Raw genomic sequence first — 12890 nt, 5'->3', positions numbered from 1 at the left:
CCTGATGCCAATGAATCCTAAATGTTTAAGCCAACTTGCATGTATACCCTAAAACAAAGAAAGCTAAATATGACTCTAATTTTGTAATAGCCTGTACTTAAGGAACAAGTGGTCCAAGTTTATGCTGCTCTTGATGAAATGTCTTCCTTCTCTTTGGTGACATCTGTACATAGAGGGATGGAGAGGAAGAAAAGATGTGGGGTTGGGAGCTGGGCTTTCACATGCTTAAATTTTAAACATTGCCATTGTAAGAAGTTGTTTCACAGAGAGGAAAAATCTATTTTGTGTTAAAGGATAGCTGTCTGCTTTCCTGGCTCTGATGGGAATTTTTTGTGGTTTTGGGTAAGAGCATCCTCTCCCGGTGACTCAGGTTCTCCTCTCCATGCCTAGGTTCTCAGCTTCTGTGCTAGGTTTACGTGTGGCTGTGCCATGTGCCTGGGGTAGAGGTACTTGAGAGATAGCATGTGGCTCAGCATTTGATCTGCCTTTAACAGGCAGTTCCTACCTGCTTCCTGCCAGATTTTTCCTAGTAGCAAGTAGCCCCAATATTTTTGTTGACTTAGCTATGCTAATGGACATATGGTGAGGAGTTGTCAAGAGTTTCTCTCCCTATTTGCCTGCTGCAGATCCACAGTGTTTTGTTTTGTTTAAAAATCTGCCTTCATAGCAGATAAATATAAAGAAGGAACCAATTCCTTTTCTTCTGGTGCTGATAGGGAGAGTCACAACAGAGACATCAATATTTGCAAGGTTTCCACTTGTTGCAGATAAGGGAACAAATCTATAGTCAAAATAAATATTGCTAAACTTCAGTGAAAATCATTCAGTACAAATCTTTAGTGAAAAAGCCTATAAATAAACAGAAATAGAGGAATATCTGTTCCTTGATACTCCATGAAGCAGCTGATAAAAATAATATCTGTATTATAGCAGTAGCCAATACGAGATGAAAAAGTACCTGACAATGGAACACCTCATGAATAGAGAAGTTTAGGAGCCAAGCAGCTCATCTGACTTGAAAATTGAAGAACTGTCTGAAATAGATGTTGCCATGGAGACAGATAGGATTAGCAGCCTGAGACTGATTTCATTGGTCTGCTGCTAGCACAAGTTGCTTGTTTGAGTAGCATTAATATGTTGTCTCATGCTGCTTTATATGCTGAGACCATCTGGCATTAGTGGTATTTAAAGGTGCAGTTCTGTTACGGAAGCAGTTGGTCAACATGGTTTGATTTATGTTTGTAAGACAAGCTAAAAGAGTCTTTGAAAAACTGTCTTGTGCACAAAAATATTCTGAGAAATCACAGCTTGTACAGAAATGAAGTGGGGCTTTGGGAAGCAGCACAAGGAATTTCAGAAGTTTGCTTTATACTCAGTCAGCACATATTTAAAATATTCTCTGCACAAATACACACTTCTGCATGTTTCTTCAGGTGTGAATGTGAAGGCAGCCACATTTTTTCAAAAATAAGCCTTTTCACTGCAAAGCTGCTTGGGATCTACAGCACCACCACCTTGAACCAACACAAGATCATATTGTGTATTAAGGAAAAGTATGTTGTAATGTTGCAGTGTTAAATGAAGAAATTAAGGTCTAACCAAACAGAGTCCCTTTAGCTTACTTCAGACTGTAATTTCAAGAAAAACGTATTTTCTTTTAGTTTCACTATATGCCTTCAAAAATGTATTTTTTAGCAAGGGATTTGATAAGAAAGTTTGTAGAGACTAAGATAAACCTTCTCTTTGATCTATTTATATCAGAGTCTTCATCTGCTGTCCTTAATACCACTCTGGAGTGGGAGTTATCTTCCAAAGTAGCTTATATGACAGTGCTGACGTGCCTCAGATGCTAATAAATTTTCACTGGTTTGTTCTTTGATAATCATCATTGCGATACTTAATTATTCCTAGACTTTTTCCCCAGGCAGAGATGAATGGCTAGAGTGACCGAATGAGAGCCAGGAAATATTCCTATCTGAGTCTGAGTTCCAGTGTGGAGGTTTTTCTGCAGGCTGGGCATGGTAAGGAAAGTGGCTAGAAGGAAAACTAGCTGGAGGCTTTGTTCTCCTGGATAGACTTAAAACTGGATGGAATTTGAAGTCAAGCCTTGATAATTATCCCTAAGCTTGACAGGCATTTTTACATTTATATTACATTTTTAGAGCTTACTGGTGTTCTGAAACTACTGATGGAAAGCATTTCTAGCAGTGTTCTGCAGCGGTGTAACATTTGTCCTCAGGTATTGATGTGATTGATATTTCTTGGATATTAGTGTGAAGTGTGTAGTACAATAATAAAATGAATCAAGGGCATGGGGTCTGTTCCACAAATCTTTCGGTTTTAAGCTTTTATTCTGAAGCTCTGACTTTGGTGCCAAAACAAATTCTTCATATAGTTTTGCTTCAAGTGCAGGACCCAAGAAATACATAGCTGTGGATGTCCTTACTCCTTGAAATAGCTTTAGAATGATTATGTTTGGTGCTTAATGTTTTTACAGCTTAGTTCTGTTTTAACAAAATTAATATAGGGCACAGGAAGAAAGCCAAATAACTTGTATTCCCAGCCCACTCCCAACCCCAGTTCCTAGTTTGCAAGTCAGTTTGCTCCCTGTTTGCTCGTTTTTAATGCTGTCATTCAGCTCTCTCTGAAACAAAGCTTGGGTGCAATTTTGGGTGTCAGTTCACCCCAAGACACCCTCCTCATGGTGATGCAGATGCTGTTACCCCTGAGCAGCCTTCCAGCATTACCTTGTTATGTCTTGTAGCCTCCCATGCATCTTCCTACTCCCACAACACACACCACTTCCACAGTGTGCAAAAGTATCAAAATCACCCTGGGAGGCTGTGACGCTACCCCTGCATGACTGTGGGCTCTTTGCTTTAGATAAACCCACAAGTAAGACCCTGTGGGGCAGGAGTAGCCTTCTCCATCTGTGGGGGAGGAACAGGAGGGAGCCTGGCCTGACAAACTGGGGTGTAACCACTCACACTGCTTGGTCTTCTGGGTGCTTGTTAGTTTTCAGTTTTATTATTCGTACTTAAAAACTTAATTTCTGAAGCTGCTAATTTTGGCCAGATGTTACTTCATTCCTTCACATTATTTCATTTGTTTCAGTTCTTCGGATACTGACATTCGACATACCAGTATTTATAGTCTAGGAATGAACTTTTGGTTTTTTCTCCATTCCATTCATTTCCAGGGATGGAGTGCTGCTTCAGTTCTTGCTGCATTTCCATAGCATTTAAATGAGCTGACTACAGCTGATTAAGCTATTCACTGAATATTTCAGTGTGAGAAAAGGTGATAGAATTGAGAAACAATAGCATCTGAAATAGCACCAGTTGTGCTACATAACATTCTGCTGAGTTGCAAAGTCTGATGACTTGACTGTCTGAAATTGAAATAGTTGCAACGAGGCTTTCTTGTCTGGAGCGTCCAACAAAATTCTTTAAATTTACTATTAATGTGAAGTGGAATGAACACATAATAATGTACAGTAATTTTTGTGATATATTTTACCAGTAGCCCTGAAAACTAATGTCATGGAAATGTGCTTTTGAAACAACCAGCCATAGGTGGCTAATGATACATTGTTCTCAAAATACCACTGCAATAGCACTGTAGATACAATAGATTTATTTTAACAATAGATTTTCTATATTCAGTGGATTACTAAAATACTATTCCATATGATGGGGGAAATTTCAGAAACTTATAGTTAAAAACAGCTAAATTATCAGAAGGTGGAATGTGTCCTGTATGAAGAATCAATAAAAGGCCCCAAAAATGCTTTGCTTAAATATAAACAGAGCTGTTATTCAATTCATACTTCTTGAGGTTTGTCCCAGGAAAATTACACCTTTGGATATCATTCCAGTGCACCTCCTGTAATCCCAGTGAGGTCACAATATAAGATCAATCTGGAGTGCTCAGTTCTATTTGATCTGAAGACTAGAAGAAGATTTATTGCCCGTGTATACCTCTGACTTCCCTCTTGGAGTTGCAGAGAGTATTTGTTGTGCCCTCTGGGACCGTGGGGCAACAGGGCTTGCACAGCTTGTGGCAACCTGTAGGGAATCATTTGGTATCTGAGTTGGCCAGACACCACAGAAACTGAGATACTGTCTGGTGCAGTCCAGTCCATTCTTCATTTTCTCTTTCCTAGGAGCTGAAAGGACTAGGATGACCTAAACAAGAAAAAAAAAGAGTTCTTTAGTGTCCTCTCTAATGACTTAGTGGCACTGCCTTCTGCTCATACTCATCCACTCTGTATGGACTTGCTAGCACTGAATATAGTGTCTCTATGGGTTTCTTATTCACTTGGTATCAAAATTTACTTTATGTAGCTTTAAATATAAATTACAAATGTCATGTTAGTTTTATTTTCTTTTCTCCAAGATAAAACAGATTGATGTGAGGCAGGACATTGAGCATCATGCTACTAACTAGAGTCAGGAAGAGAGCTGCATGTTGCAAGGGAAAAGTGAATGTCTACAGCTGAACAAATTAAAATTTACTTATTGTCAGTGCCTGCATCTGGGAGCACATCCCAGGTTACTTGTATTAAATATATACACATTGAGCTAGGTAGATTGTACCCTATTTCTGGTATAAAAAATATAGGTTGAAACCTCTGCAAGCTTCCAGTTGTGATTTAGACTCATTATACCCTAGAAAGTGAGGAATGACATATTTATTTTTCTATACAAAGATTCATTTAAAACATTTTTTCCTTTCTTTTCTTTTTGCCATTATTTCCATCCTTTTTACCCTTTTTTTTTAGTCACCACAACTGCATTTTAAAAGCAGGCTATCAGAGTACAGGAAGGGTGAAATAGAGGTGAGGAAACAGAGAAGACTAAAAAAATGTGGTTTTGCTACAGATTCTGTGGAGATTCTGTTTTCTCCAGCCTTAAAGGCTTCATTATAGGGTGTATCAAGATTGTACTGTCTAGAAGGAAGCTGTAGTTGTAATGTACAATAAGAACATGGCACGTTAGTCAGCAATCTGTTTATAGCATTGTGGTTTAGAGCAGAAACCTTTCTGGAGGAGATTCTCCAGCAGAATCTCAGGAAAATGGAAGCAGCTGTGGCTGTAAAAGGAAATGTACATTAAAAAGGCCAGGGAGAAACCACAGATAGAGATCCTCCTCTGTTATTTATAGCTCTATCATTAAATGTCCCTTTCAAAGCTTTGAACAGAGATAGAAATCACATTTACATTTAGATACATAAAAGGAATACACAAATGATGACATCAGTGGTTCAGCAGATGGCAAGATGATTGCTGCAGTCTCATATGAACTGGGATCTGTTATTGCAGTTATTGTCCAATTAGAAACCTCTGAGCAAAAGAGCATGGGATTACAAGAAATAGTAAGTGTACAGGGACAGTAGGTGTACCTAGTGTCTAGGAATAGAAGCAAAAAAAAAAAATTGTAATAATTTCAACATTCAAAAAACAGGACTGTGTATCAAACTCTTCCCTGTGATTGCTTTAGGTTAGAAATAAGTCCAATTCAGTTCAGACATCCTGTTTTCTTTTATTTTCCCTTTGGTTACCCTTGTTACTCTTTGTTGTTAAAAATACATTGGAGGTAATGAGAATAATTTCTCTTTGTGTTTACTTGGCAAATTGGGTAGCCCTTGTTTAATTTTTGAAGCAGTTTATAAGACATGCATAAGTGCATTTCAAGAAATGTATGTCAAGAGTTGATTCTTCCACTTTTCCCATTAATGGGTTTACAATGTATCTTCCAGGAAAACAGTCAAAATTATAAAGCAGGAAAATGTATATGGGATTTAATTCTGCAGGCAGTGAAATCAATCGAAGCTTTGACAATGACATCAAAGGATCCAGAGTTCAATATATTTCTTAAACTACTAAGTAGTGTAAAAGCAAGACTCAAGGGTGAGCTATATATGTCTTCATAAACCATTAATAATAATATGAAATAACATACTGTGAATTAAAATCATGTGATTGTGTGTACATTGTGAAGTACATAAATTAGGACATTTTTCTTTTACTGATGTTATTAGCAAATCTTTAATCATCTTCAGCATGTCCAAAATTAATACTTTGATTGTTTTTCTTTCCTATTTGCTTGGTTATTCCTAGCAGCAATTACAATTTCAGACTACTTCAAAAGACCAGGCCTTTTTGCTAAGTTCTTGGGGAGGTCAAAAAACTCCCAACAACTGAAAACGAAACACCAAAATCATATGAGAAACTCCTTCCAAACTGCTTTTGATTTTTAAAGCTTTGAGAAGCAAAAATGTATTTTTAAAATTTCTTCAGATATTGTTCTGTGAAAAATTACCAAAATGGAAAAGAGGAAAAGTATCCATCTAAAAAACATGACAGTTTTGGTAGTTTAAAAAAAAATAATTTTTTTGACTTATGAATTGTCAAAAATCAAAAGTCTGCTCTACCTTGTGTTTGTATTCCTTGTTTTCCTGGTTCAGTCAAGATGCTGTGGAGCAGTCTTTCCTGCAATGGTCAGAATTCTTCAGTGGCAATATTTCACTTAAAGATTTTTTTTCCTGTAATATAGTTAGATTAAATAAGTTTTAACAAAAATGAATAAATTCATAAAATGATCCAATTATGAATCAGTTTGAAACGTGAAGGTATAGTTGAAATTTAAGTCTCAGTTTGCCATTTTTATGTGGTACATTGAAATTCACCGATTGTTCACCAGGTCTTTTCAGGTGGGTTCCTGGCATATATTGACCCATTTTTCTAAACTTGAAGCATTATTACATGCTATAGAAAAAGATCTTTTGAAGTTTTTATCAACTGTAAGAAAGTTACAGTGCACTCAGGGAAGGTTTCTCAGGCCAGCCTGTTTGCTTGACGTGCAAGAGTGGGGTCAGTGTCTGTAACACAGTGATCCTGTCTCATCAGAGCATCAAGGCAAACCAGCATACCATTGGTAGGTGGCCAAATGAAAGATACCCCAGAAAACAGTGTTGCAAATGTTCACTTTCGGCTCAAAAGCTTCAAAGATCTATGCTTAAACTATGTTCAAGTCAAGAGCTTGCTTTGTCTGCAATTCAGTAATTTCAAAAGGGAAAAACATAAATAACTTTAAAAAGGAAGTGGTCTTGGAGAATGGGAACAAAAATACCAAACGTAACTTTGTAAAACTTTCTCATGTATTGAAGGAGTAAGAGCAGATAGGTTAGAGGGATATGGTGCATCTTGAATAACAGTTTCATTTAGTTCTCTGCAAATAGAGAAAAGACATGAAAGAATCTAGCTAATGTTAAAGTCTGTGAAAGTTCTTTAGATAAAAAGAAACAGAATTCTCCCAAGAGTGCTGATGTGTTGCTATGTGAACAATTATAGTGTGGTAGCAGAAAATGTTTACTGAGTGCCCACTATTCTAGGAAGGATTTTCTGTAGGCTATATCAAAAGAGAAAGAAGTGTTTTGATGCCAGTTAAAAAGATCTGTCTGTTTTGAGATCTTTTCAGTTGTATTTACTCTGAAGAATCATGGCAAGCCTATTTACCAAGACTCAAACAGACTCTGAAATAGCACGAGCGTTAAGATGATGTTCAAGGAAAGTTTTGTTCTTTTAAATTACTGATATATGGGTAATTATATATGTGGAGGACAAAGTTTTTCAGAAGAGAGAGGCACAAACCCATCCCTTCATAACGGATCCACTAAATAATTAAAACTGCAGTTGTATCAGAAAGTAGAAATGAAAATATGTTACCAGACCTTTTCCTCTCTGTTAAAAGAGCCTGAGGATGTTGTAACTGGAATTTTTTGGTGCTTATTTGTAGTGCTAGCCTATGCTTAAAACCTGCATCTTCATCACTGTTGTCACCCACTTAAGTAGGTCAAACTTGTCCACGCTGCTTTCACACCTCCATTGACAAGATCTTCTTGTGCAGTGGGGCTCTTCAAATTGAAAGCCAAAGAAAGGACCAGGATGAACAACCCACTCATTAAAGGAAACATCACAGGATTTTAAATGAGGACAGATGTGAATTTATTATATCTTTTAATAATCTGGAGGTGGGCAACCTCAGAAAGAAATAATCTTCAACAGTGTGAGATATTCATTCCCAGTAGGATTGGAGGTATTGTAAAATATCAGGTATTCTGTGGAAAGAGGCAAGGAAAGAAATATTCTTTCTTGAAATGATGATGACATTATTGTAATTAGATTTTTCTTAATATTTTTGTGTGAAATAGTGTCTTTAGCTGATATCACAAAGATGAAGTTGATTGTTCTCATTCTTTTTGATAATACTGTGTTAATAAACTTCTTAAAATGAATTTTTTTCTTCAAATTTCCATAGCAAAATAAATATTTTTTTAGAGTAGTCAAATTGTATATAACTATTATGATATCTTAAAAAAAACATTTTCATTTGTCAAGGAACACTTTGGAAATTAGTATAAAGCTTAATTATAATTTTGAAGTTCTTTCTCTGCTCTTTATTTCTTTACATTGTTTTTATGGTTTGTTTTTTTTTTTTAAAGTCACAACTCTGGAGGGAAATTCCTGACCTTTTAATTTTTCCCATGGAAATGCTGGACTGTGTTTGACATGCCAGCTCATAAAGTTGTCATAATATCATAATTATGGTTTCAGACCTGTGTCTCTGTGAAATTTCCTCAGGAACCATGAGTCATAATTACATTTCACTGATAAGTGGAGTGCAAAAAATGAAATAAGATGTGTTCTTAGTTAATTATCAGGTGTTAACCATTTTTAGAATTATCAGAAGAGAAAAAACTGGGTAAAACTCTTCATAATTCTAGTAAAAGTAAAATCACATTATATATCATTTTTGTATTAATTTGACCTTTGAGAATAATCTGTAGTTGAAATGTAATTTTTATCCATATCATGGACCAAAACATCACTGTTAAGGATATTTTTTACTTAAGTTTGTTTCACTTACAAGAAAGACGAATGCTTTGTTCCTGGATAGTAAAATCCACACAGCAGTGGAAGAAATGAGCTGGCTTTTCTATGAAAAGTTATGCAGTGCACTGCTTTTCACTGATCTAATTGACAGTAGAAATTGGTTACAAGATATTTTCCAGAGGTAAGAATACTGTGATGATGGATATGATGGAAAAATGTAAGAGAGGAAGGTTAAAAAATGGCTCAGAGGGAGCACTAATTTTTGAAGCACTGAGCCTGTAGAGGCAGTAGCTAAAATAATGTCATTTTTTGACACATAAACTGAGACAGTGCATGTCCCAGCATTATTCCAATGCATGTGATGTTCCATCAATTCCAGTCACTTGAATAAACAACCCCAGTGTTATGGTGGGGGCTCTAGGAGGCCAAGCACTGGTTTTACTTCAGTGCTTGTCCAGGCCATAAAGAACATAAATGCAAATACATTAATTTGGCAGTAACCCAGGACACATAGCTGCTGCTTTGGGTGTCCAACAGGTCTCCAGTGAATTGATGCTATTACTGTGTCAAATTGAGTATTTTTCAGGATGGATGGACAGAAAGCAAAGGGTAAGGATTAAGCAGTGGTGGGATCACATGTGGAAATGCTATTCAGCATGGAATACTTCATCAGAGAGAAAGTAATTAACTGTTTAAACTTAGTAGTGAGGAGATGGTTTAAAAGAAAAAGGTGAAGACATGAAGTAAGGAAACAGTTGTATTTAAAAAAAAACCCATAGGAAAAAATCTAGTACGATTGAAGCTAGAAAATTAAATTAAGAGAAAAAATATGGACAAATCCTGAAATGTTCATTCTCTGCTTGTTCTTAGTCCAGTGCTAGGTGGTGCTGTCTGTGGCATGAGAAGTCAATGAAGATATCCCACATTCTCTCCTTCCTATTGCTAGTGTGATAACTCTTTGCAGTTTTAGATGATGTGAAAACAGCAGGATGTGTGGGTGATTGGTCTGGGCTCTTGGTCTGGCAGGATGAAGGAATGAAGATGAAAAGCTGGTTGTTACCTTACAGCAAGGCCATGGGAACATCCACGTGGTGTCCCAGTGCTGCTGAGTGTGAGCCCAGCGCCTGGGGGGGCTGGTCTGTGCTCCGTCCCCGGGACTGTGCAGCACTGAGGCACTGCTGTGTGAGGGCTGCGGGCTGGGAGGCTCCACATCTGGCACCTCTGCTCCTCAGGCTTCAGGGAATAGCACTGTCTGAGCTCAGGCTGCCAGGTTTGCACCTTTTCCCTGTTGTCTTCTCTCTTTCTGGGTCCTTTGTAATGAAAATTTCTTCTCCCTCACCCTTTATATAGAGGACCTCCAATTTCTTCAAAGCATTTCTCTGCTATTCTCAAAAACATTACCTTGAATCATGGAATAGCCTTCTGGGCAAGTGACTGAATTTCAAAGTGCTGTTTTCCAGTCACTGCAATGCTGTGAGACTGCTGCCTTTGTTCACTTACAAGCCTTGCAGCAGAACTGAGCTTGTTCCTTTCAGAGGCTGAAATGGTATGTAATTTCATATTTCATCTTATTGTCTGCTTAAGGTAGCTTACACTGGTTTTGTATTCTCTATAATTGCCTTTATTGTTTGGCCTCTTACAGCAGCTTAGCTTGTAACTCACCCTAAAATCCACAAAAACTTTTGAAATATTTTGATTTGGTGGGAAAACTCAAGACTGATTATCTTCTGTATTGTATTTTAACCTCAGGAAATCCTGGCCTCCTTTTTTTCTCTGCCATTATTCACTTGCTTTCATACTAACATTCCCTAGAATGAAGGATGGGTAAGTGCTGAAGGAGAACAGCATAATTTGTATTTCCACAGTGTTTTCCAGAGGAAATCTTAGCATGTACTAAATATTTTCTTTGTTTTCTTAAATAAACTTCTCATCTGAGTATGTAGTTTTAATAAGTGCCTCTGTCTCCCATTTCTAACATTCTGTAAATGGTAAGGTAAATTAAAAATACACAAGTGCTTCTAAATGAAGAGAAGTTCTTGGAAAAAAGACATTGTCTTAATGCTATACCTTATATATAGGATATATGTTTATGAAAATAATTGCAATGCCATAGCCTTAAAAATTTTAAAGGGAAAAAACCCCGTGTTTTTCTATCCCCTCTTCAAGCCTGTATGATGAGAAGTGAATTTTTAGTCCACTGTGATGTAAAGAAGGATTTATAGCCTTGCTATATAAACATTGATTGGATACTTTTGGCTTGATTTATTGCTTTTTGGATAATTTTTGCAATGTACAGATCCAGTGGAAAGTTTTAAACTCAGAAAGAAGTGGGGTTTCACTTGGTCTGCTATGCAGGATTCTGCTTCCAGAATAATTCTTTGAAATTACCTACATCAAAGTTTCTGTAAAAAAAATGTAGCACTAGGAATTTGTGCCAGCAAAATGTGTCAGGTTCAGTATCCAGTATCTCCAGGCAGAGAATACTGCTGAAGTAAAATCTCATTTTCCTATATTTGACAGAAAAAATGCATCTAACAGAGAAGGTGCTCTGAGGGGGATCTGTCATGTCTTTCTAGACCTCCGACATGCACGGTGTCACTGAAAGCAGTGTAACTTCAGAGTGCATTATTATTGGAATGCACATCTGTTTTAGCGGTGCTCATTGGAACAGTTAATGGGCTGCTTTTGTGGTTTGCTGCCACCCATACGTGGCTGTGCCCATCTGTTTACATCTGTTACTCCTTTATAACTAATCACAGTCAAATCTAGGAGAGAGAGTAATCCCATTCCACAAAACTGAATGAGTAAACCCACCAAACTAAACAATAACAAAAAGTCTATCATAGGATAATTTTAAAGAACAAAATTCTCTTTCTGTATGAAATAATATAGCTAGGACCACATGTAATGGAAAAAAAGAAACAATAAAACCCAGAAAGTGTCACTTATCCTGATCTTAACACTTGTTTCTTTCATATGTTCTTACACATTTGAAGAGTGGAGATTTTGCACTATCAAACATCTGAGTTTTAACCTTTTACTAAAATGTGAGTACTGTTAGAATAAGTAGATCATGTTATGAATTGGTGTGGTGATCTTTATGCCAGCTCTTCAAACTTACTTACTTAAAAACTTACTTCAGGCTACTTTTCTTCTCACCAGCAACTTGTTTCAATGTAATACTGTAGAATGATCACTCCAGACAATAATCCTTCTTCAATTGGTCAGCAATTCAGCACAGGATTTGGAATAATGTGGTTTGATATTGTTTTGTCAAATCTCAGAAGTGATAAAATATGTCTGTATTCTGTAGAGCTTTGTGTTTTTATGAATTAATGTTTTGAGCCCTTCACAAAAGCCAGAAGTACTTTTTGAGTTTGCATGCTCACAGAGGAGTCATCACACTCTAATCTCTATATCAATAAAGGTGAGAATCTGAACTGTCACAATACATTTGAATATCAACATTTATTCTCTCACTGATAAATTTAACTTCTAGATTCACTTTAAAAATAAAATTATTGTGTCATGGACCATAGCCTTTGACACGTGCTTGGATGCTGGCTCTCCAGGATACTTGCAGAATCTTACAGCGTTCACTTGTGGGGAAAAAAAACCAAAAACACCCCACAATTTTGTCTAGCTCTACTTAAGAGCAAAATCTTCTGGCAGGAGGAGGAGACAAAATTTCCATGCAGACATTACCTTTCTCACTAAACTGGTTAAAAAGTAGTTGTCTTTCACCCTTGTCTGTTGATTTACAACATTCAAGGGATTTAAATAAGCCTACACAGGAAGGGCACAATAAAAATGCTTCTCTAGTTTTGTGTAATTTGCCTGAAAAATTGTATGTTCACCAGTTGTGATAGCATTTTCACAAAACTTGTGTTCTCATTTGTAGGTGTATTTCTGTGACTGTAATCCCAATTCAGCAAGCCTGAAATAAAACCATAAGATGGGACATTTCCTTCCTTCATGTAAATAGAAGCATTTA

General features: G+C 36.8%; 1 protein-coding gene across 2 annotated transcripts in view; it reads left to right on the top strand.

The window, feature by feature from the left end:
- CPE (carboxypeptidase E) overlaps nt 1-12890 on the top strand; it is a 57213-nt gene that overhangs the window by 9959 nt on the left and 34364 nt on the right. The window contains exon 1 of one of the 2 annotated variants that reach the window (XM_072928426.1): nt 9956-10166. The exons of the other annotated variant lie outside the window; for it this stretch is intronic. Coding sequence (XP_072784527.1) covers nt 9971-10166 — 196 coding nt within the window. The 5' untranslated portion in view covers nt 9956-9970. Of the gene's footprint in view, nt 1-9955; nt 10167-12890 lie in introns of those variants that run through there. 2 annotated transcript variants of the gene reach the window in all.

Source organism: Taeniopygia guttata, chromosome 4, assembly GCF_048771995.1.
Source record: "Taeniopygia guttata chromosome 4, bTaeGut7.mat, whole genome shotgun sequence".
Classification (NCBI taxonomy): Eukaryota; Metazoa; Chordata; class Aves; order Passeriformes; family Estrildidae; genus Taeniopygia; species Taeniopygia guttata.
The sequence above is the reverse complement of the archived record's forward strand: the minus strand, read 5'-3'. Positions and strand labels throughout refer to the sequence as shown.